Below are 25,108 nucleotides of genomic sequence, written 5' to 3' on the forward strand. Positions count from 1 at the left end.
GAGATTCAGGGCTGTGTTCAGGGAAGAGTTGGGCAGAGATGTACAATCAACAAAAAAAAACAAAAACAAAAACAAAACAACCTCACCTGACCCTACATGAAGGCTTCAAGGTCATTCTGAATCTGAATCGGGTCATGGCGTTGAGATTGTATACCCTCATGTGGATTCTCCACTGAAGATGGACTATCCTAGGACGGGTGTACTCTTGGGGGAAGGTGACTGTCTTTGGGAAAGATAAAATCCTCTCAGTTGATGGCTTTGGCTGCTAACATCTTAGGATTACACGTGTCACCCAAAAACAGGGGCATCTTGGTAATAATTGTGCCATCATCTAGTGTGATTATCATGATACTACATGACCAGTATTCACTCCTTACCACAGAACACAAAAAGCTACACCACCCAGAGTGATCACCACATCAGGGTTCTACGCTAGTAATGAATGACTCCCCAACGGTAAAAACCCAGTTTCAATGTGAAGTTGATGATTTCCCCCAAGGGAAGCCACACAAGATCTTTTCCTTGATCACCAACCATTCCAAATGTAACCTAGGACAATTGACCTTTCTCCATCATAGTTGGTTCTAAAACTCTTTACAGACTGATTCAATGATTATCCTCCTGTTTGCACTTCCTGTAATCTTGAGTTCCTTTTTAAAAAAAAAAAAATAGTATTTGAAAGCTGTGGAGATGGCTCGCAGTTAAGAGCACTCGATGCTCTTGCAGAGGACCTGGGTTTAGTCCCCAGCACCCATGTGGCTGTTCACTATCATCCAAAGCTCCATTTCCAGGGCATCCATCACCCTCTTCTGGCCTCCGTGAGCAGCAGGCACATAAGCAATGCATTTACACACATGCAGGCAACACACTCATGCACATGAAATAAAAAATAAATTTTATAATAATAATATTTTATTATATGATATTATTTGAGATCATTTTCATGCATGTATATAATATATTTTGGAAATACCCACCCTATTCTCCATGACCCTCCTATTTCTCATCCCTCTAGTTAGTACCCTTTAGTCCCTTAGATAGTTATGACTCTAATTCCATGTCTTATGTGATTTTATGTATCTATATAAAATCTGAGAGCTGTAAATGAGAGAAAACATGCAATATTTTTTCCTGAATTCAATAGCTAGCCCAAATTTTATCACATATCAGGTGCTTAGTATAGGTTTATTGACTTCTTAGTTGAACTGGTAGGTACAACCTGGCTAACTGAATAAGAACAATGACTTCAAAGAGTGGGATTCATTAAACTTTCATAGAGCTGTATGCCATGTGTATGACTGAATGATCATACTGTGGGATGACCCACATAAGTTCCAGACTGTTCCTCCTCTTAAGGGCAACAGATACATGAGATGAATAGATAAAACACAGTGAGAGGTTTGATACAAGATAGACACAGAGAAGGGGCAATGATGCCACCACCCAGGGACTTTCCTAAGTTCACTGGAAGCCAGAGTAACTGAGCTATTCTATAAAGGTTGAACATGAGTTTAGGAGGCAACAAAAAGAGAAAGGTCCAGGAGAGAGGTTGTAATGCAATGAAGAACATGATCACCTTGAACTTCATAGCTCAAGAACTTTGTATGTAAAATCAGAAGAAATGTGTGGCATAGACCTTGCTTCTTAAGGCATCAGCCTGTACCAGCCATTAGGGCACACCAGAGTGAGCTATAGACTTGGGTCTTGCCCAGCTTGTCTAAGTCAATCAGCACTCCCAGGAATTCAACAGCCAACCACCAACAGCTATAATATGTATCCATATATCTCCCTGAGACCTCACATAGGGACACATCAAATATCACCTCAAGGAGAAGGCTTGATTGGAGATCTGCAGCTGGGGCATGACTCCTTTGGTAATTCCCCTCGCTTTGGAGATGTTATCCAGCAGCTACTTCACCTTGAGATGAGGAGAGTCCTCTCGGCACCAGAGCTGAAGGACCGATCACAAAAATGAAAGTGCAATTACAGAAAAATTATCCCTGGGCTATGACTGCAGTTCATGAGCATTTTATTGCTACCACGACTCACGATTTCAATTTTCAGGACTGAGAGGCTCTGCTGAAGCCTAATTTAAATTCTCACTATGAGAGCCTGTGCTTTATAGACATGTGTCAGGACAGATTGAGTCCATTCGGATTTAATTCTTTTGGACTGACCACAAGACCCCTTGAGAGGACCAATGAGAAGCCTATGCAAACAGGACTGGCCAAACATGTACTATTACTTGTTTGTTTGTTTGAATGTATCTATGTGTTTTGTGTGCTTACACATGTATATGCATATTGGGTGCAGCTGTATGTGTATATATATAAAGGCTTGAGGTTGATGTTGGGCATTTCCCTCAATTGTGCTCCACTTTATTCATTGAGACAGGGTCTCTTCATTGAAGTCAGAACCAGCCAGCTTGCTTTGGGGATCTCCGGTCTCTCTGTCTTAAACACTGAACTTACAAGCAGGCCACCAGTCATATCCAACATTTACATGGGTGCAGAGATCTGAAACCCAGTCTTCACACATACATAGCACACTCTTCACCTCGGAAGGAGCTACCTTCCAAGACCCACTGTGACTTTTGTTGAACACCAAGAATAGATGGAGATAACTGTTTCATTTACACTTGAACATGATGATTTCTATATCAAAGTTGTTCACAGCTGAGATTTTGCTTAAAAGAAAAAAGTCAGGATGTGATAAACTATTTCCCAAGTCCTACTAAAAGTAGTCTTTGGACCACTTTGAAAATAAGAAAAAAAAATCCTAATCCTGTCCTTCGATAATGTCAAGATTGAGTGTACCTCTGGAGAAATGCTGATAGGGGTTTAAATCTCTGTTTGTCGATGTTTCTCTGTGTACTTAGGAAAAGTCCCTTCACCTTGCTGAAACTCAGTGCTGCCCAGAATAAGCTGATGTTACCACAGAGACAGGGGACTGACTTTTCTTTGTTTTTTTCTTTTTTACTGGAAATATGTATCAAGCTGAACCACAAAGATGCATGCAGGCATGCACCCAAGACCTGTCAAAGTCTGGGTGGTAAGAATGTACTTCTTGGCAATCCAAATATCTCCAGCTGCCTTTAGTCTGTTATAGTGCCAACCTTGCCCCATGAAATTTCTTCTTTCCATCCACACTACTCACATTCCTCTAGAGGAATGAATTGAGAAAGTGACTACATATTAAACAAGATTCATTAGATTGGCGTCCACGAGAGGGTGTGGGTAGTCAAACAATGCATGTCTCACACCAGAGGCTGAGAGCCCTGTGTTTCTCAGTTCACAAAGTTGATTGTCTCAGCAATCCTGTTATGATTCTGAACACCTGATCAAGACAATTCCTCACAGGAGTGCCCAGCAGATTGTCTTATGGTTGATTCTGGATCCAATCAAGTTGACAACCACAATTAGATACCACACGTACCCTCAAACAAGCAGGAGGGCTCAAGATTATGGGGTTACTGTTCAGTTCTGTTGTTTTTAAATAATATTTTGAAGCTGAAGTCAAGAGTCAGTGAAGACACAGTCAAAGTCTACAGAAGGGTGAACTCTGGCACAATTGCAGCAGAATATCAAGGCAGGTCTCTAAACATTGTTGTACAGTAAACAGCCTACTCATTGCCAGGGGCAATCTGAATTCCTGGGTCACACCACCTTCCTCCCTAACTTCCATAACTTTATTGAATATTATAACCAAAGAGGGCATCTGGGGTTTATGTGGGAAAGGAATTCATGTGAGATAGGTGCTATGGGGGAAAGTACAAAGATGGGGAAAGGCAAAACTTGCTTTGCCTAGAAAGAAATGTAGCTCAGTGGTTGAGCATTTGCTCTGGGTTTAAGGCCCAGCATTGCAAAAACAATCAGCCAAATCAAAAAACACCCTGCTCAGTGAAGAAGATGCTGTAGCATTTGATCTTCAGCAGGCAAATCCAGCAGAAAAGGGAACATTAGAAAAGGGGTGAGAGGTCAAGTTTTAGAAGACCTTCAGGGTGTAGTTAAGAGGACACAGGCCACACTGTGAGCTTCCAAGAAACATTGTGTTGCTTGTTAATTTCTCCCAGTAACAAATGTCTACTTAGCATCCACTCTGAGCTTTTGAAGGGTAGTATTACATAATGACTGGTCTGTCTGGGAGGCTTGATAAGGTGGTTAAACAGGACAGGCAAGGTAAGATGCTGTTGGGATGAATGAGAGGTAGTGCTGATCCTAAAGGCCAGTGACACCACAGTGGCAAGTGGTGACTGAAACCAAGTTCAAGAACGTGTGTGTGTGTGTGTGTGTGTGTGTGTGTGTGTGTGTGTGTGTGTGTCTTCATTTCACCTTCAATAGTGGAAGATGTTTTCACCAGGTATAGAACTCTAAGTATTCTTTTTCCTTAAGTCTGCAGCTCCACTGTCTTCTCGCTTGCATTGTTCACAGTAAGACATCTGCTGTCATCCTTATCTTTGTTTCCTTGTAGGAGACTTTTCTTTTTGCCCACAGTGGTTCTTGTGCTTTCCTTCTTATTACAGGCTGTAAGCAATCAGATTGTGATAAGAAACATTCTGAGGGGTAACTCAAAAGGGCATGGAAACAGACATGATGTGAGTGTTGGAAAAAGAGCTCAATAAAGGTGAACTTCCATGGTATAATTGGAACTAGGAGTTTCTTCTTAGAGCCAGTGATAAATGTCTTGGCAGGTGCTGAAGGAACCCCATTTAGAGAGTACACCTAGAAAGAGAATTAACCTTTGTAGGGTGCCATGCAAACATGTCGGTGTGAGTGTGTACACTGACATGGGCACATTAAGATGTTCCACTATGGACATAGAAGCCAAGTTTTAAGATGTTGTACTCATGTATTTGAAATACACCTGAAACTACAAAGTTTAAGTGCTTGATAAGGTAGGTGTTCCTTATGTGCTAGCTAATCTGTGTTTGTACAAGTGTCCCATATGTACAATAACCCTGTGGTATGGGAAGTATTATAACACCCTCTCTGCATGTGTTAAAACAGGGACACAGAGTGAATACAGCATATTTTTTTCCTAGGAGAGGTCAAAGTTGAGCAAAAGATATCAGATTTATAGTCATCTGTTCAACCACTGTTCTAAACTGACTCATAGACAAGAGCAAGCTATTGACAGAGCAAGGGGGCACCACTGGTCCCAAGGGTTTGGTTTAAGGTGGAAAGACAGTGCTTTTAGGATAATGGCCAAACCGTCCCATTTCTTAGCCTCTTACTTAGAGATTGTGGTTACTATAGATATATAAAATGTGAACAATTTTACAAGACACCCAGGGAGATCCCTTTGTGATCTGTGCATCTCTTTTCTGGTGTCATTCAGTACATCCAACGGAGAACAGATAACTTCTGTGGGTAAAAGTAAGGTGGTTCACAGACATGTGGAATTGATGGATATATGCAGGAGAGACAGAGACAGAGAGGATATACAAAGAGCTCAATGCCTTAGCTGTTGGTCTGGTAATGGCAGGCATCACTTAATGAGAGTCTTCTAGAAGCTAAAGGCTTCATCTTGTGTCCCTCACCTCCCATTGAACTACTACTCCATCCTGACACACTTCAAAACTTTTGTTTATTTTAGTTTTGAGGCACTATTTGAGACTGGGTTGGATATGCCTCAGGTTCTTGCTCGGCATTTAAAGCTGATGAGATAATGTACGAGTAAAGTATGCATCACTGTGCCTAGCCTGAGGGGAGCACTTGGGAGGTGCGACAGGCCCCGTTTCTACCTGTGGCTCCTCTAGGTGAGGGCACCAAAGTCTGTCCATCAGCATCGCCCAGGCTATCCTACAGAAATGGGTTAGCATTCAGCCAAGTGTCCCATCCGTCAGCATCCATCTCCGCTTCCGCTAACAGTCAGTAAACACAGTGTAGCATCTCAGTGGATGTTACTGCTCCACTCAGGCTCATCTCGTCTTCTCAGCTACATTAATTCATCACTCATTTGATTCATATGTTGTCTGTGCTCAAAACAGGTGCCGGGACTGCTCTGTTTTACCAGGGTTAGGGTGTTAAGTGTGAAAGAGAAAATCAAATATCTGCCTTATGGCTCTTACACATTGGCTCCACAGGTGGGGGGTAGAAACAAAACAGTAACAGTTAGTAAAGCATGAGGCATTTGGATAGTAACAGGTGGTATGGATACAAATCAAATGTGGGAGGGAAATTTGAAGTTTGGGATGTTCATGTATTTAGTATGTTAGGCCCAGGGAAGATTTCTCTGCATGGTCAGGGTGACTACCTATTTTAGAGAAGAGGGAAGCAATGCTCAGAGAAGGGTTGCAAACTTCCTAATGCCACACAGCATCCTCCATTCCGGATGCAAGATAGAAAAGGAAGATGGCTAGATTCAGTGCAGGGCATTTCTGTCTGGCAGGTGGCAGCTGAGCCTGAATGGTGCTCCTTCACCTAAGCTAGTGGTTCTACAGTCCTCCCCATTACTCACCCTCTCTGAAATACATCCCCTTCAGGTCCTTCCTCTTCATGACTTGGCCTTTCTATATGTACCTGGAGCTTCGGCTTAGGATCAGCTCCCACCATCTGGGTAGTGCCAGCATAGAGTACACACCTCTAGTGCCTTCATGTCACTCAGAAATAGTCATTCCCCTAAGGGACCCAGCACCCATTGACATACGACTACAGAAAAGAGGGTGAATTTTAGCCCTTGCCTATCTCCCCCAGGGGCTTTTGTGCAGTGTACAACCTTCACCACAATAAATGGCAGCCTGACACCTCCTCAGATGCAATTTTGTATTTCACACACCATTTAACTAATGGAAACCACATAATAGGCACTCAGCGAATCGCGGTTGATTACATTCTTTTTCATTTTTCATCTCCTAATATGATTAAGATCCTTTGTATTTCAACTCATGGTAAAGGATGGAAATTAAGTTATTATTATCCAAAAATCCAGGCATTATTGAACACCTACTATATGCCAGACACTGGGCTGGGTGGTGGTTGCTGACTTGCATGTGTGGGATTTACATTCGGGTGGAAAAAAATAATAAATGAAATAAAGTCATGTGTACTGTGTTAGTATGTGGGGAAGAGAAATGGAGCATGGATAAGCACTGGGTAGAGTGGCCCAGCCAGAACTCACAAAGTAGGATTCCTCTAAGTGTTGATATGAATGAAGAGAAAAATAATGACTATAATTGAAAGAATGACACCCCCCCTCCACAACTGAGTTCCACATGCTAATCTTTCAATCCTAGGAATATATTGCCTTTCAGGGCAAAAGAAATGAGATCAAGGGTCCATAAAGGCAGCTCAGCCGGTAAAGTGTTTGCATACAAGCGTAAGGACCAGAGTTCACTCCCCAGATCCCACATGAAAAAGACCAACGTAGTGGGGTATGTTTGTAACCTCAGTGATGGGAAGATGGAGACATGGGTATTTGGGCTCTTTGATCAGCCAACCTAGCTAAATCAGTGAGGTCTGGACCACTGAGTGATCCTGTCTTAAAAACATAACAAAGGAACAACAACAAAAAGTAAATAACTCTTGAGAAATAACACCTAAGATTGTCCTCCCCCACATGCATGTGTATACACACACACACACACACACACACACACACACACACACACACACACGGTTAAAGATTGAGATTTCCAGTATTCAGCATTGTCCTGAGGCTCAGGGTAGCTGAAAGCTTCCTCAAAAGAGAATAGGAAGAAAAAGGAAAATGGAAGTTCAAGACACTGCCTGCTAGCTCAGGGGTGCAGACAGCCTCTAGAGTCTAAGAAAAATCCTATAGGTACCACAAGAACCCATCTCTGCCCACAAATTGCTTCTAGCTTGCCAGAGCACCCAGCCTTCACAACCATCATACAAGAAATCTATACTACTTTAGCCCATGTGTTTGCTATACTCACTATAGCAGCCTTAGGAAACAAAGGGGGAAATAGTCAATGCAAACGCCCTGAGATGGAGATGTATCTGATGTACCCTAAGATGCCTCCAGGTGGACTGAGACAGTGGTTTCAGGGAGCTTGGGGTTACAGAGGCATATGATACCTCACCTAGCATATCATGGGCCAATGAAAATTTAACCTGTTTTACTCCATTGAAGTAAAGACACAGAACAGTTATGTCACCCCACTCCTGTTTTGATAGGACTCAGGCTTCTGGGGGAGAAATGATAGAAATACATGGGTGAGGTCACTTGCCAGGATTCCCTATGGAGGGGTATGCTGTTTTCCAGGCAAAAATTAGGTTGGTGCCTGGACTGCTGCTGATGAACATCTTTAGTGCCAGCACTGTGAGGCAGAGGCAGGCAGATCTCCGTGAGTTCAAAGTGAAGCTGATCTATATATCAAGTTCAAAGACAGCCAAAGATTGAGCTGTAGAGATGGCTCAGTTGTTAGGAGCACTGACTGCTTTTGCAGAGGGCCCAGGTTCCGTCTCCAGTGCCCAAATGGCAGCTCACAACCACTGATACTCCAGTTCCAGGAGATCCAATGCCTTCTGCTAGCCTCCTGGAGCACTGCACACACATAGTGCACTATGTACATGTAGGCAACACAGTTAGGTACATAAAATAAAAATTAAAAATGATATTGCCTAAACCAAAGTGGTAGAAGAGAACATGGAGGGCCAGGTAAACTCAAAAAATGATTTGAAAATTGAACCCAGGAACTATGTCACAGATAACGTGACTGTCTCCCTGGAAGAGAGATCTGGAGCAAAATTCTTTCAGTAATTAAAATTTTCACAGGGAAAGTAAGCTATGCAGGAATCAGGAGGTAGAGTGGATAACTATACAGACTTCAGATTAAAATGATTCAGGTTCGCCGGGTGTTGGTGGCGCATGCCTTTAATCCTAGCACTCGGGAGGCAGAGGCAGGTGGATCTCTGTGAGTTTGAGGCCAGCCTGGTCTCCAGAGCGAATGTCAGGATAGGCTCCAAAGCTACAGAGAAACCCTGTCTCAAAATAAAATAAAATAAAATAAAATAAAATAAAATGACTCAGGTTCAAGTCTCAACTCTCCTACTCTCCAAAGCATGTGCCCAGGCTGTATGTTCAAAGTTCCCCAACCTCAGTTTCCTCATCTGGAGCATGGGAGTGCAGTGACATGTCCCAAAGATTGTGTGAGTGTAGATTAAGGAAGGAAAGGGTTTGGAAACCCCATACCTAATGCATAGCAAGCCCACAAACTCTCTGTTGTTCTGGAAGTCATTGGTTTGAATGGCTTCAATCACTGAAAGGTATATTGAGTATTCAAGGACTGGGTGTGGAAGGGACGTAGAAAACAAATGAAACTGAGCCGTTGTTTCTTATGGGGCGAGTTCAAAGAGCAATTGGGATACAGACATAGCTCCCTGGGTCCCAGAGAAGATTTTCAGAGCTCAGTCATCAAACATTGTCTGCATTTGCCAACCAAGACTACCAAAGAGGAGCAGGGCCCTTCTGCCTTTTAGAGAAGAATGCGCATTACATGGCAATTGAATATTTATTACGAGCACCTCTCCTTTAAGCAGTTGTTTTACCATCGCAACATCAAAACCGCCCGGGCCAGGGAAGACTCAGATGTGGAGAATATCAAATGTGTTTTTCTTTCTTTCTTATTATTTTTTTTCTGTCCTTTTTCATGGTAGATCTGACGCACCTTTGAATCTTCAAAGGGTGCACTAATCAATGACGTGGGGAGACGGGCGACAGCGTGCCCGTCATTGTGGAGATGAATTTATTAATGTAAACGGCATCGTGTGGATGAGAGATGGGGCTGAATTAAAATGTGAGGACCTGTGATCCAACAAGAAACACAGAACAAAAGGAGGAGAGGGAGACTGAGCAGGGAGATAAAAGACACTTTTCTGGTTCCAGGCTCTGCTGAAGAGCGCTACATAAAAGAGGTTATCGCCGAAGTGTGCTACCGCAACCCTGGTGTCTTAATTAAAATGTCTCCAAGAAAGGAGGCAGTGGCAATAGTACCAGAGGTGTGGGTGAGATGACAATGACATAGAAGAAATGCAGGGGCTCAGGAGAGGGGATTGTTTAGTGTAAATATTGAGAATATGTCTCTCAGCTCCAGTCATGGAGAATATTTAAAACTTGCTTGGATAAAGGGAACAGTTGACTTTGGCAGCTGGTATGTCAAATAGCTTTCTTTACAAAATTAGAGATTGTGTGTGTGTGTGTGTGTGTGTGTGTGTGTGTGTGTGTGTGTGTGTGTGTGTACCACATGAGTGTGGGTGCCCACTGAGGCCAAAGAGGGCATCAGAACCCCTGGAGCTAGAGTTACAGGTGGTTGTGAACTGCTATATGACTGCTAGGGACTGACTCCAGGCCTTTTGCAAGAATAGCTAGTCCTCTTAACTGCTGAGCCATCTCTCTATCCCTGGAAAATAGCTTTCTAATTTTAGAGTTTGCAGCCATCATCATCAAGAAAAAGACCCCAAACTGACGGACAAAACAAGGACTTTGAAAACAGACTAAATTCAGAGAGTGGGTTCAATCAAAAAAAGGACTACTTATCCTTCAATGAGTTCCTATTGGGTAAAGACACTTCCCTGCAAGACTGAATTTGAACCCTAAGACCTACGTAGTGGAGGTTGGCCCCTGGCCTTCACATGTGTGTCTGGTACATGTGTACACACAAATAAATAAAATGCTTTTAAAATATATTCTTATGTCTGAGAAAGAGACATCCCACTCGGTAGGAGTGCAAAGGACAGAACCACCTGCTTGCACCATTGATAAAGCTGTACACTGACTTTGAATCCACTCCAGAATAGCCCAGCTCCATCACTATTATCTGAAGAGCCCAGCTCCATCACCATTATCTGAACATCTCCCTGTGCTAGCACCTGTGATGTCATGCTTCATTACAGAGTAGCTACACTGTCCACATTGGCAGCCAGCATAGTCTCCTGCCAGCTAATGAGATGATTGGGTTGCCAGGGAGAAGGAAGCTGGCATCCCTTCCATTCCAGTGCCAAAAGCATCAGGCGATGAGTAATAGGTAGGACTGCTTCTTCCCTGAAGTCACCCTGAGTCTTTGGAATAAAAAGAGATGACATGTGCTAATAGAGAGCATTTACCAACAATACCGTTTATTAAAGTTTAAAGAAAATGTCTACATTGACCAGAAGTGATTATAAAGCATCACCAAACTGGTCTCTAACCGGAACTGGAGACAAGGGAGGAGAGGGGAGTGTGGGTAGCTGAGCTAGAACAGATGGTTCTCCATTCTGCTGAGGATGTATAGACCCTGAAGGATCAGTGGGTAGCTCTGTGTGACCATCATGGAGAGAACCCAGGGCCAAAATTCTGTACATACTCACTTGAATTTCAAAGGATCGTTCTAAGGGTGGGAGTGATGGTTGGTCTTGAATGTTAACTTATCACAAAGTAGGATCCCCAGGGAAGGGAATCTTAATGGGGGCATTGTCCAGATCAGTGGGCTGATGGACATGTCTGTACAATTTTTGTGGAAGATTTTCTTGATGGTTAATTGAAGCAGGAAGACCCACCATGAAGATGGGTGATACTGTTTCATGGGCTGTGTCCTGAAACTGCATAGCGTGATGGAAGCCAGCTGAGCATTGTCTCTGCTCTTGACTGTGCATGTGAAATGTCTAGCTGCTTGAATTCCTGCCTTGACTTCCCCTCAATGAGGGACTGGGATCTGAATTCCTAAGCCAAATAAACCCTTCTTCCAAGTGACAGGGCTTTATGAGAGGGACCCCCTGGCATTTTTCTGTTCTGCACTCATACAGCTGTGGGAAGAAAGCAGCATTCCTGGAGTTTACATTCTTGCACCTAGAACACAGACTCAGATTAATTCAGCTGTGGTGGCAAGGGGCTCTGTGTGTATTAGGAAAACAAGCCCATTTGTAAAACAGTAGCAGATCCCTCCAGGTGCTCAGAAGTAGCTATTTAGCATGAATATTTCATCAATGCCAGAGTAGATTGAAGGAAATTCTTTCCATTATATCCCCATCACCATTGCACGTGGTTGAATGGACTTCTGACTAAAGAATTTAAATATGCTTAAAACATTTTTCACCTCCAGTGGAACGAGCAGGGCCTGATTGGATTGTTATTTTCCTGCTTCATGAAATATTTCAGAGGCAATCGTGTCTTAGATGTGTTGTTTGGCAAATTTTTATCCGAAGCCAGAGCCTTTGGATTATTTTTTAACTGGCAACTTGGATGTAGGGAAGTTGGCAGTTTAGAGAAAACACCTAGGGCCTGTTGCTGTTGTTCTTGCATTCTAAGTTTTAAGACCAATTGTTAGAACATGGTTCTGGGCTTGGTGTAATGAGTGTCAGGAAACAGAGGCCATTTAAGTGGGGTGAACAGGCTTCATACCCCACCCAGGCCTTGCAGAGGCTTCTCTTGGTAGCCAGAGAACTACCTGCTCTGCAAGATGGGGCTGACATCTCCTTCCCTATCCGCGTTAGAACTTCTCCAGGCACCTGCTCTCTCTGATCCCAACCCCCACCCCGACCCCCAGTGCTGGCCAGGCCCCTTCCTTGCATTCCTTTTTCTAGAGGAAGAATCTTGAACTGATGTTTGAGACAAGAATGGAGAGTGGAAGCATGCATGGAATTGACCATGTGGATCAGGGCAGGGTCCAGGAGGAACAGTGCCTGCTGAGGTCAGCTATTAATATTCAGGCATCTGTACTGGCCTGTCCTTGGGGTTCTGACAGAACATGCCCTCAGCTGCAGCCACTAAGAGCACCATCTGTGCATATTCACTGGGTTCCCTTTTAAAAGTGCCCTGCCCACCTCCCATCCTTCTCTCTCTTTGCTCCTCTCCCTCTCTCTGTCTGTTCCTTTCTCTCCCTCTCTCTCCCCCCCCTCTCCCCCTCTTTCATTCCTCATCTCTCTTGCTGCTCCTGTCTCCAGAGGCTGGCCTTCCCGCTCCCCTTTCCCCCTTCCCCCTAATAAAAAAACCCCTCTGCTTGAACCCTCTCACATGGGTGGCATCTTTCTCTCACAGGCCGTTTTTCACAACATCAGCAATAGCATCAAGAACCACACTTCCTGGGCCTTCCCTGCCTCAGTGATGCTGAGGACTTTATCCCTGGTCATACCTACACTTATACAGTGTTAAGAAGGGATAAGTAGTGTTTTTTAAAAGATTTTTCTGAGTTGAGACTTCTAGAGTCACCTCTCAAATCACAAACACCCATGGAGAAACCTGTAACTTCTTTGCATCTTTGACTATTTTGGTCACAACTACTTCCTTTCAATCCTAAACATATATACAAAAGCCAAACATCACAGACAGGGATTGTCCCTCCTCAGTGTTCCACATTTGGATGCTTGGTTATTAAGCCACACAGATGAGAGGGCTTACTTATGCATTCATTTATTTTTAAGTATTTTGGTAGATTAATTTATTACACTAAAAATTCCTTCTTTAATTAATATCACTAAATAGAAAGATGATTAATTTCCCAAATAATGATCTAAGGATGCTTGGACAAGACTAATGAAGCCAATTCGGAGACCAGGAAGTGTTCCTCTAGACCTGGTTTCTCAGGAAAAGACTCCCACTGGGGTCTCCCAGCTCCCACCAACTATCAGAACTCTGTGATGTCACCCATAAGAATATCTCACATGTTCAGCTGGCTAAATTGTAGCAAAATGTGTCATTTCCACAGCTGTCACTTCTGAAGGGTCTCTAAACAAATATTTAAATGATTTCAGCAAGATATTGACCTGTCTAAAGTCACTGGAAAATTTCAGTTTCTTTTCTCTTGCTTAAATTGTGATCTATTCATTGTACTTGGTACTGGGTTTCATAAGGGTTTTGCCACGTGAGTATATGATGCACTTTGGCCATAAGCCTCTCGCCCATATCCATCCCTGACCAGCCTTCAGTTTCAGAATGACAATTACACTATCAAAGTATCTTATCAATGGCTCTCCTTATTGGAAATGCTGTTTGTGATGTCATTAGCTATTGTTTCTAGAAAGTGCACGCAATTGGAGGCTCCGAGGAATGATGGTCTCTACCCATTCACTCCTGTTGTGTGCCGACAGTCTTTGAAAATGGTGAATGCCTTAGTTTCCAATTGTTGCTTGGCTTTGTACCATCCCAGGACCCCACCAACCCTCATCATCTTACCCCACCTTTAAAGAAAATTCTATGTCATCTTGTGACAAGATGATTTCCAGGACAAGCATAGGATGACAGAGGTACCTGGCTTCAGAGAACCTGGACAGACACATTAGCACAGATCTCATCACAGGCTTTTTGCCCATGAGCCTGAGGTTTTTTGCTGACACGCAATTAGGCATACACCTACCTGACAAAGGCAGAGGCAGAGCAATGGGCCTAGGAGCATGAAATAAGGGCCAAGGTGTTTAGGAATGGGAGTCAGAAGGCTGCCCCGCCCAGTTGCTCTCTCCATGTGCCTCCAATGTACCCTCAGAGTCAACACACATGTGCAGGAAGCAACTCCGCCTGCACCCTGACCCTCGGAGTCTGTTTCCCAAGGCCCAGAGTGCCCTGCTTCTCTACTCAGGCATTTCACATGTGGGTTGACACTACCACTACGATGACTGTCACCCCACATCTAGGGAGCTGGGAGAGGTGAAAGTAGACTGGTGCTGTATCTTTAATGGCTGGTGTGCTGGGAAGAACGGGACACCAGGAGTGGGCACAGGGCTTAGGGGCACCCACAACAGCGGCATCGCCCTCAGCAGGCTTGCAGACACAAGTGAGCCCTTCATCACAAACAATGGAAAGTTTGTTGCTGAGGACACAGGGTGCTTTTTCATTGCTTTGGACACATTTACACACACACTATAGTAATGAACAGAGGTCTCTGTGACTGTGCTATGCTCTGAATCACCAAGCCCTTACATATGCATGGCGCCTTAAATCTCCACACAGGGCTGTCTTGCGCATTCACTCATGTGAGGCTCCCAATGTTGTTAGTTTTCCTAACTGTAAATGAGATTTGCATGTATCATCTATTTTACACATGTTCCATTCTTTTGCTGTCCCCCAGTAAAGCAACAAAATTGTTGGCCTCTTGGCTAATGCTTTCAACTGTCATTCATAAACACACACACACATACACACAAACACACACACCACACACCACACACCACACACCACAGGGGAGAGGGAGGGAGAGGAGAGGAGAGGAGAGGAGAGGAGAGGAGAGGAGAGAGAGAGAGAGAGAGAGAGAGAGAGAGAGAGAGAGAGAGAGAGAGAGAGAGAGAAATCCAGTGTTCTGTGTTTGCTGTGGAGACGATTGTCTCCCTAGAAAGCAACCATCATTCTTACTCACACATTTGTGTGTTTGTGTATGTATGTTACCTAAGTGCACATGTGGATCTGGGAGAGGTGAGAAGTGGACTGGTACTTCATCTTTAATGATTGATGTGCTGGGAAGAACAGGACACCAGCAGTGTCATCTTTATGAATGCTGCCCAACTCCTCTGAGACAGGATGTACCAGCCAGTGAGTCTCAGTGACCTGCCTGCCTCCACTGCCCAGTGATAAAGATTCCATCACCATTTACTTGGTCCAGCATTTCAAAGTATATTCTGGAGATCAAATCGAGGTCTCTCTATGCTTGAAATGGAAATGCTTTTCCAATTGAACCAGTTTTATAAGTGTGGCTGGAGAAACAGCTCAAAGGGTAAGAGCGCTGTTTGCTCTTCCATAGGACCTTAGTCCACATAGCATCACTCTTGTAGTTTTAAGTACACAGGGCATTGGCATGAAACGCATTCACACTGCTGCCTGGTCCAATTCTATAATGCTTTCCATTTTACATAACTGAATATATATCCCATTAAATAACAGCTCACATCTTCTCTTAGGATCTTGCAAATTTTACTTACTATGAAGAAAAAGATTTTGATAGGTCTGCAACAATTATTCTGGCCTGTGAATTGGTTTGATTGTAGCTCCATTTTCTCAGCTTAGAAATCCCATTTTGGTAAATCAAACATATTTTATGTAGACTCCTTAGTTTATATTGTTATATTCTTCTTCTATAACACAGTCATGTAATCTAGAATGGACACAGCAGGATGTTCTCTAGAAATATAGTTTGTGATATTCATTATCTCTGCTAGTTAAGCAAATTTAATTGGGGGTAATTCTTACATAATCTATCCAAACTTTCTTCATTGGCCAAAGAGAGATATGGATTTATTGGGATGATTTTATAAATATAAGGGCTGACACACATTAATTGTCTCCATGTTGGCCAATACACACTTGCTATATTGCTATTCTAACATTTTGTGGAAGGGCTTGGGATGTGGTCTTCCCACACTAGGTTCATGTTTAATCTTATCTTTGCTACTCAACATTGGGCTAGTTTTTAGTTTTGCCTTCTGTGTGTCCTGTCTCACTAAGTGTTCTTCTGTGTAGTTTTCCTTTTTCTTTTAGCTTAGCATCTGGGTATATTCCTAGAGTGGAATTATAGAGAAAAGGGCTATGGATATTTGCAAGGCGATAAACAAATATTGCCCAATGGCTCTCCACAATTCTGTTAGTCTATATTCCAAGAAAAATCAAGAGTATGAATGTTTGTGGAGGTGTTCAAAAGCTTTAGCTGGTTTTGTTTCTTGTTTGACTTTCCTATGTATGTTTTCTCTTCAAGCTACAAAATGCAGGTACACACACACCACACCACACACACACACACACACACACAGAGTTACGGACCAGAAGCTAGAGTTATCATGAAATTACTATTTACCACATTGTCTTGATGGGAACTCACTATGGTACGAAGTTTGAGGTGCTTGCCCCTGATGATACAGAAGATCATTTTAATTAGCATGTGGTATTTGATGAGATTGATTTACATATTAAAAATGGTACTCTGTTTTCAATTCACTTTTCTCCAGCCCTCTAATTACATCAAGGTTGTGCTGCTCCCCTCTCTCGGTTCTTATGTCTCTGTAGGCAACAGTTTCTAGCTTGAGTTTAACAATGTTGTGGGTTTCTATATGTTTATTTTTATGTTTTCTTCTTTTTATATAATGTGACATTAACACTTGCTATAAAATAATGATTTAGTTTCCTTTGTTGAACACAGTTCTCTAATTAAAAAGGTGTAACCCCTCAAATTGGAGTAAATAGATTATTGGATTTAAAAAAGAAAAGGATGAAGTTGGGGGTTACGGAGATGAAGGAAGATCTAGGAGGTGTTGAGGGGAGGATCTGAGATGAAGACGATCAAAATACATTGTATGAAATTCTCAAAGAATTAATTGCAATGCTTTGTAAAATGTGGAACTCCTGACAGTGTGCCTGCACTGAGTGAAATAGGGGCTCCCTTGTGGAATGCATTCCAGAAGGCACTCCTGATCGTAGCGTGGGAAAGCATCACTGGCATCCCCATGAGGCCTGGAAGTGGTTACAAAGGTGTCACTCACTGATATTAATCCCTACTCCTCCAGATGGCCATGAGAGGAGCCAAGCTTATGTCTGGAAATTGGTTGCTGACCAGGTGACTTCTCCTGTTCAATAAAGTAAGAGCAGTCTACACGGCATGAAAGGTATATAAATCCAATGCGGCAGGTTGAGTAGATGATTCACAAGTTGGAATTAACCAGCTTAATAATCGTTATTGTGAATCACGATGTCAACTTTCATGTGATTCTAACCATGCACTTGGTCATTCTAAAGATATTTGGTAGAATAAAGTTGACAATGTCTAGAGAGCTGTGTCCTTCATAACAAAGCAAAGTGCCCAGGGCAGGCTGATACTTCCTCATCTGTGGGAGATCTTAGTCAGTTCATCTTGTTTTCTCTTTTAGGATATATTTAAATTTGCAAGGACATCTCCTGTCCCAAGACAAAAGAGGTCCATTGTGGTGTCTCCCATCTTGATCCCAGAGAACCAGAGACAGCCCTTCCCCAGAGATGTTGGCAAGGTAAGTTGAACAATGGCACCAAGTGTTTCTATTAAGGGATAAGCATGCACAAGGCAAGCTGGCTGTGACAGTTGTGATTAGCTGGAACTGGCCTCCATTACTGCATGGTAAGAAGTCAAAATGATTTTATCAAGATAGGAATTTCAGCAATCATTTTTACAAAGAAGAAGGAAAAAGACTGTGGGAAAGTGATAGCCATATATCACAAATGTGGTATCTACATCTAGAAAATAATTTTGAAGTGATATTATAAGATGGTGTTGATTAACAACTGGCTGCTTTATCTTTGTAACTGATGTCCAGGTGACAGGCTGACACCTGTGTGTTGAGATTTTGTTTTTGTTTTGTTTTGAGGTCCTATTTTTCAAATGTGTCAGTCCACGCTCACTGTTGGGGCAGCTTCCCAGAAATAAAAGGAGATTATAGGAACCCAACCACACTAACTAGATGTTGCTTGAGTCTGAACTATGAAGTCCCCAGGAAGAAATAGCCACTGTTAAATGGACCACAGTACTGATAGTGCATTGCATCTAAAAAGAAAGAAATCATCAAATTGAGTTTAATGATCTGAATATCTGTTTTGGTGACTCAGGACTTAGGCCATATCCTGTCTGTGAACTAGAAGAGTGCTCTGCTGAGCTGGCAGAAGGGCCTGGCTTTATCTAGATGAGGAGAAGCAAGGAGTAAAATGGATATGTAATTTACCTTACGGGACAAGGCATAGGGGCACCCTTGACCCATTGGCTCAGTGCATCTGAGCCATCCATAATTGGTCACTGTGAATGTCCTGTTTCTCAGAAACTTGAACCATTTAAAATCACTCTGATTATGTGTACCTGGCTACAGGTGACTCTTGTCTGTCATTCTCTGCCCTATTGGACCTAGGAAAGGAGTTTCATCCAAAACAGTGGTCTCAAGTAAATTATATATGGAGCACACATCAGTACCTCCTGGCCCCACAGAAATGTCTATGTGGAGATTCAGATTTGAATTGGTTTCTATTTCTTGTTGAATTTAGAGTTGGAACATGACTGCTTACTTGAATGTGCAAGCTCAATGCCAGGATCTATTGCTTTAGTAACCTACTCATCAGGTAAAAATAGAATATCTGTTTATACCACAGTCCCATCAGGAATAGCCACAACTATCAAAGAATCCAGCTTGTCTTCTAAGGGGAAATGGACATATGCAAATAAATAACAAGAAAATAAGTAACAAGAAAACAATGCTATGAAAAACAAAAGCACAGTAACCTGAGAAAAAGAGCAAAGAGTACAACCTGGAGGGGTTGGAAGGAGGAGATTGTCACAAAGTTGGCTGACAGCAGCTGAGGTTTGCGATATCTGGGGGAGACTTAAAGCATAAGGACTGGGAAGACCAGGTCCATGATGTCTTGGAAGAGAGACATGTGTTCAAAGGCCCGAGGTAGGGAGGGATAGCCTGCTTCTGAGGAGCAGACCCTAGGGGACTGCAGCACAGTGAGCCAGGTACAGCAGGGCTAGAGGACCTCTGTGAGATCTTGGAGATGATCTGTCTTGGAGGCATTTTGAGGAGTTGGGATTTGATCACAGTCTGCAAAGACTGACCCTGGAAGCTCTCCCAGGGCAGTGTGTATATTTCAGAAACCACCCTGGCTTCATGGTAAGGAATAATCTATGGAAACAGAATTGAATATAGGAGTGGGAGCAAAGACACCCACTAAGGGGTGGGGGCATGGTCTGAACAAGGGATATGGATGTTCTAGACCATTCTATTAGAGTTCTATTTCTACTGGAAATTAAAAGCAGTAATAACAAAATATTCTGGTGATTGATATACTTCTCATTTTAAATTATTATTGTGCCAAATATGTACCTCTTTTAGCAAATACTTTCTATGACTCATAGAAAACAGCGCAGCTTGGAATGGATAGAGCTGAGTTTTGACAAGGCTGGTCCCTGTGGACATCCTTGGCCACTGTCATACCCCTATGCTGCATTCTCACAGAGTCAAAGTCTCTGCTTGCCAAGGGATTGATCTCCACATCTTTAATAGATTTTGAGACCAATGGTAGTCTGTTTTCATTGCAATGATGAAATAGCAGAGCCGGGATACAAAGAATATAAAGAAAAAGAGGTTTGTTTAACTCATGGTTCTAGATGTGAAGGATCCAGAGTTGACATCAGGTGATGGCTTTGTGAGCAGAGACCTGAAGAAGTATGAGGAGTCATGGGTAAGAGGTAGACAATACACGTGTATACACTGTCTAGTCTCTTTGCTTCTTTATTTTTGTATGTATCTGTAAATTCATATTCTCATATGTATGGCTACACTCTTGTGCAAGTGGTGGGGTGCATGTGTACAGATGGAGTTCAGAAAAGAACCTTGGTTGTCCCACAAGGCACTATCTACTTTGCGTTTTTGAGACATGATCTCTCCTTGGTCTAGAACTCATCATGTAGGCTAGGCTGGCTGGCCAGTGAGCCCCAGGGATCTGCCTGTCTCTGCCTCCCCAGTACTGGGATTATACCACGTTGACTTTGTTTTAATATAGGTTCTGTGAATCAAATTTGGGTTCTCATGATCACAAGGCAAGCGCTTTACCTAGTGCAGACTGCAGTCTCTCTAACATACTACTGCCACCAGAATTCTATTATGGGGATTCTATCCTAGGGACCTTGCCTAATTTTAGTCACATGCCAAGAGCACCTCTGCAAACACCATAGTAAGATGGTTTCTATAGTCTTAGTGCCTTGTAATAAGATTTCCATTCTCACATGTGAAGCATTGAGGGTGGGTGGTCTTACACAAGCCCTATATAAATAGTAGAAGGACCTAAGCTGTGCTCTTTCAAGGTACCCTAAAGGGAAGATAGGATTTTCACCTGTGACCATACATCACAATCCCCAAAGACACTTAACACAGATACCAGGGCCCCACATTCCAGGCTGATGCACATAGCTTTCTCATAAAAACCATGCATAGGTTTTATTTAAAAGACCCCAGGGAAGTCCGATGTACAGCCAGGGTGAGGACTTCAGGCATATGCCTTCCTCCTCCTAGAGACAGTGTGAACCACAATGTCAACTTCCCTATGGCCTTGTAGAAGTATGTGCTCTTGGATCCCATCCTTAGGCCACTGAAGCAGAATCTCTTAGGTGGAGACCAGAAACCAGCTTTTAGAATTTTACAGCAAGCTCTTGTATGCTTTCCAACTATATCCCAGCACTGGCATTTTAGTAAAAAACTCTTTATTACATGTCAGATATTCATTGATGGGCTTGTCTATGCACCCTGTCTTTCAGTACATTTCAAAACCAAACACTTCATTATGATGCTGTTTTAAAAGAGAGTGCCAATTCTAGATTGATTTCTGTTGCTGTGATAAAACACTCTAACCAAAAGCAACTCGGGGAGGAAGGGGCTCCTTTGACTTACACTTCCATGTCCCTGCCCACCATTGAGGTCAGTTAGGACTGGCATTTGCAGCAGGAATGACAGAGGAATGCTGCTTACTATCTTTCTGCCCCTGGCTGGCTCAGATACTTCTTTTTCATGTAGCCCAACACCACCTGCCTAGGGACAGCAAAACTCGCAGTGTCTTCGACCATCCTACGTCAATTAACAATTGAGAAAATACCCGAAAGAAAGTGGCCACAAGCCAATCAGATGGAGGGAATTCTTCAACTGAGGGTCCTTCTTCTCAGGTGTATCAAATTGACAACCCAAGTTGGTCATCACAGTGTCCACAAGCAAGAGCATCCCATCCCACAGAAGATGGCTCAGATTGGTGTGAGCAGTGCCTGGATATATTAGAAAAGAGGCAAGGTGACATGAAGCTGGTCTCAGTTGCTAACTCACTGTGTGACTTTACCTATTGCTTCATCTATCAGAGTCCCATTCCTCCATTTTGCATGTTAGAAGATGATCCCTGTGGAATTCTTGTCATGAGAAATCAATGTGATAAACAGAAAGGGCTTAGCAGAGTGCCAGACAAACCATGCATAGGCACTAGTATTTTCTATGCATCTCCAATCCTATAAGATCAAGTATCCTGTCTGTTTCCATTGCTGTTAAGTCCCCAGGTCTTCCCATGGTGCATTATAGCTGATACTCAATATGTGCTGGCTGACACAACTAGGTAGGATTTCAGGGACTTTTCCTCCTGAGCACCAGGAGTACTTACTCACAGAGGCCAAGTGCACCTGCCTCTAAGGCTGGAAACACAAACAAGTTGACTCAGGAAATGGGATGAGGACAGGGAATGAGAAAAGATCAGGAAAACCTGTGAGGCAAAGTACGTGTATCAGGCCGGTGATAATACAGAATCCATCAGTGTCCTGAGATTTCCCAGGGAATTGCCCTTTATGGTGAACTGTAAACGCATAGCTGCTCTGGGCATATTGCTGGCCAAAGGCTCTCTCTCTCCTCCTTTTGCATCCATACATGAAGCAGAGCACAAGGCAAACAAGGAATGCTAGGTAACACACAGCTCATCACCCTCCCTTCCTGATGGGATGCTCCTGAGACTGTGATTTCCCAGATCTCCCCTACGGGGTTATGTTCTAGCCACACACAGTGAGTACTCATATTTCCCTAGAAGTAGCCTCTCTGGCTTCTGAATGAAGTAAACTTGTCTCAGGGTTCACTTTTGGGGGATCCAAAATGAGACAAGGGTCTTCCTTAATAACCATTTGTTTTGTTACATTCTATTGCTGATGTAAAACACCATAACCATTAGCAACTTATAGAAGAGTTTATTTGGGCTTACAGTTCCAGAGGGATGCCATTCCAGCATAGCAGGGAAGAGTGGCCACAAGCAGTGTGTGAGCATGGTAAGGGACATGGGGCTGAGAGCTCAGATCTTGAAACACAAGCATGAAGCAGTAAGAGTAGAGTAGAAGTGGCTTGAAATTTTATCACAAGGCCCAACTCTGGTAACACTTACTCCAGCAAGACTGCACCATCTACGCCTTCCCATTCAAACCACCACACCACTGAATCGAGTCTGATACGCAATACTAAAGTCAGAAGTGCACTGGCCTAGAGGGATTTGGAGGACAGTGACATGTGGAGGCCAGATACCTACCTCCTTGGTCCCATACCCAGCAGTCACTGAAGACACTTTGCATTCTCCCATCACTCCACAGGGAAAAGCCTAACAGGCACAGGTAGGACAGATGAAGCTAAGGTGGTGTAAATGAAGGGATGAGATGAATGAATTAAAAACAGGCATAATCAGGAAAATAACTTCTTTCAGGGGATAAAAAGAAAAGGCAGACTTTTTGTAAGATAGTTACTTTGCAAGAAGCATCTAGAAGTTTGGGAGACTTGTGATGTTAGCATCCCATCAAGAGTGGAAAATCAGACACTTTGTAGAGGACTTGGGTTGAGATTCTTTCCATGGGCACACATACCACACCAAGAGGGGTCCTCAACCGAAAAATGAAATTGCCTTTGATGAAGTTAAAGTAATAGGCAATGAAGAACATTTCTAGGTAGCATCACACTCATTCATTCACTTACAGCCTAGGATGGTCCAGCTGCCTTCTGAATGACAGGAAAGAGGCTTAGGGAAATTACCTAGAAAGAGACTGATGGATGACTGTGTGGAAGTAAAGAGTACTATACTATGGCAATGCCATTTATTGTCCCAATCTGGACAATTTTAAGTGAGAAAGGTTTTGCTTATACTTATATCAGGATAGTCAGTATAAATGGGGACTTTCTAGGTGAGCATGCTAGGGGTTGCTTATATGATAACCTAGTTAGTGGATTGTGACTCTAGTACTGAAAACCATAGTGATGGCTGGGGAGAACACAGCTTAGCTTCTCCCTCTGAAACCTAGAATGCATACCATCATTTCCTGAAAAGCTTTTAGTTCTGATGAAGGATAAAAACATCTAGAGAAAGGTGCTAAGGTGGATGTGCCCTATGTAGAGGGTGTCCTCATTTGATCCCATGCCATGTAGAACTGTCAACTCACAGAGAAGCTACATGGGAATCCCCAAAGCTGTAGACAAAGTTTGGCTGCTTCATACCCCACAAAATGCTTATGAGATGGCAAGTTACCAGATTACTAGGACACAGGTAGTCCTGAGAACCCTTTCCCATCCTGAGAGTGCATCCTGGATAGCCAGGACCCTCTATTCCACTTGGTTGTTGAACCAGCTTGTTGGGAGCCCACATGCTTTGGGGAGACAACTAGAAACGCACCAGGCCATTTGGAAGTTGAGTTTTCCTCGTTTCTACCTCTTCCCTGTGAAATCTACCCTAGAAGCCCTCTCGTTTCTGAAAAAAGAGGAAAACACCCCATAGTCTGAGCACACTTCCTCCAACCCCCACCTTCCTTACCATTGAATTCTCCTCCACAGAAAGGAGCTGTGTGTGTGTGTGTGTGTGTGTGTGTGTGTGTGTGTGTGTGTGTGTGTGTGCGCGCGCGCACACACACACACGCCTGAGAAACATGTAGTATTCTCAACATGTGCTATCCACCCTCCCCCCAAAGTGTGACTGTTTCAGAATTTGCACCATAAATAATTTCTCAATTTCACCAACTTCTGCTGATAAATATTTCACTGCATCTTTAGAGGTTTTTGAGTTCTTAGGCCCAATTGATTGAGAGCAGGGGACTTTAAATCTGCAAAGCAGCATGGAGGTCTTTGCAAGATGTATTTTATTCTGTTTTATATTGAGTTTGAAAGACAAGTCATTTATGAAATGCTTATTAGGGATTCCACTTTCATCATGGACCCTTTCCATCAAAGCCAATGGAAGTATATTTTACTGAAAATCCTTTTTTATACCCCCATAAATTAGTAGAATGGACACTGGGAAGGACATATGTAACCCAGGAAGGAAGAAATATTTCATTGAGCCATGTGTTCTTAATACAAGGGGTCAACATAGATCATTAGACTAAAGCATGGAAACTACTCAGACAGGACTCTGCCTTGCTTGTGTCATGAGTGTGACTCATAACTGAGTAGAATTGATCACAGTCCCACAGCATCTCACAGAGGTCTGGACATACAGTTTATCAGAGCTTTTGCCACATCCAAATACTCACTGTCCTCTGTGTACTCACCTAATGCACATACATAGGAGCTAGGAGTCTTTTGGCACTGGGATTGAATTTCTACTCCATTTAGCAAATTCTAGTCCTAGACAATAGACAATTGTCTATTGTCTATCTGTTTATCTGTCTGTCTGTTGATCTATCTATCTAACTATC

General features: G+C 43.0%; 1 protein-coding gene across 1 annotated transcript in view; it reads left to right on the plus strand.

Annotated features, from left to right (window-relative positions):
- Window positions 1-25,108, plus strand: part of Cdh13 (cadherin 13) — a 997,178-nt gene that overhangs the window by 449,758 nt on the left and 522,312 nt on the right. Inside the window, 1 exon segment of the mRNA XM_035442709.1 lies at window positions 17,778-17,894. Within this exon segment, the coding sequence (XP_035298600.1) occupies window positions 17,778-17,894 (117 nt within the window).

The sequence above is a fragment of the Cricetulus griseus genome, chromosome 3 (genome assembly GCF_003668045.3).
Source record: "Cricetulus griseus strain 17A/GY chromosome 3, alternate assembly CriGri-PICRH-1.0, whole genome shotgun sequence".
NCBI lineage: Eukaryota > Metazoa > Chordata > Mammalia > Rodentia > Cricetidae > Cricetulus > Cricetulus griseus.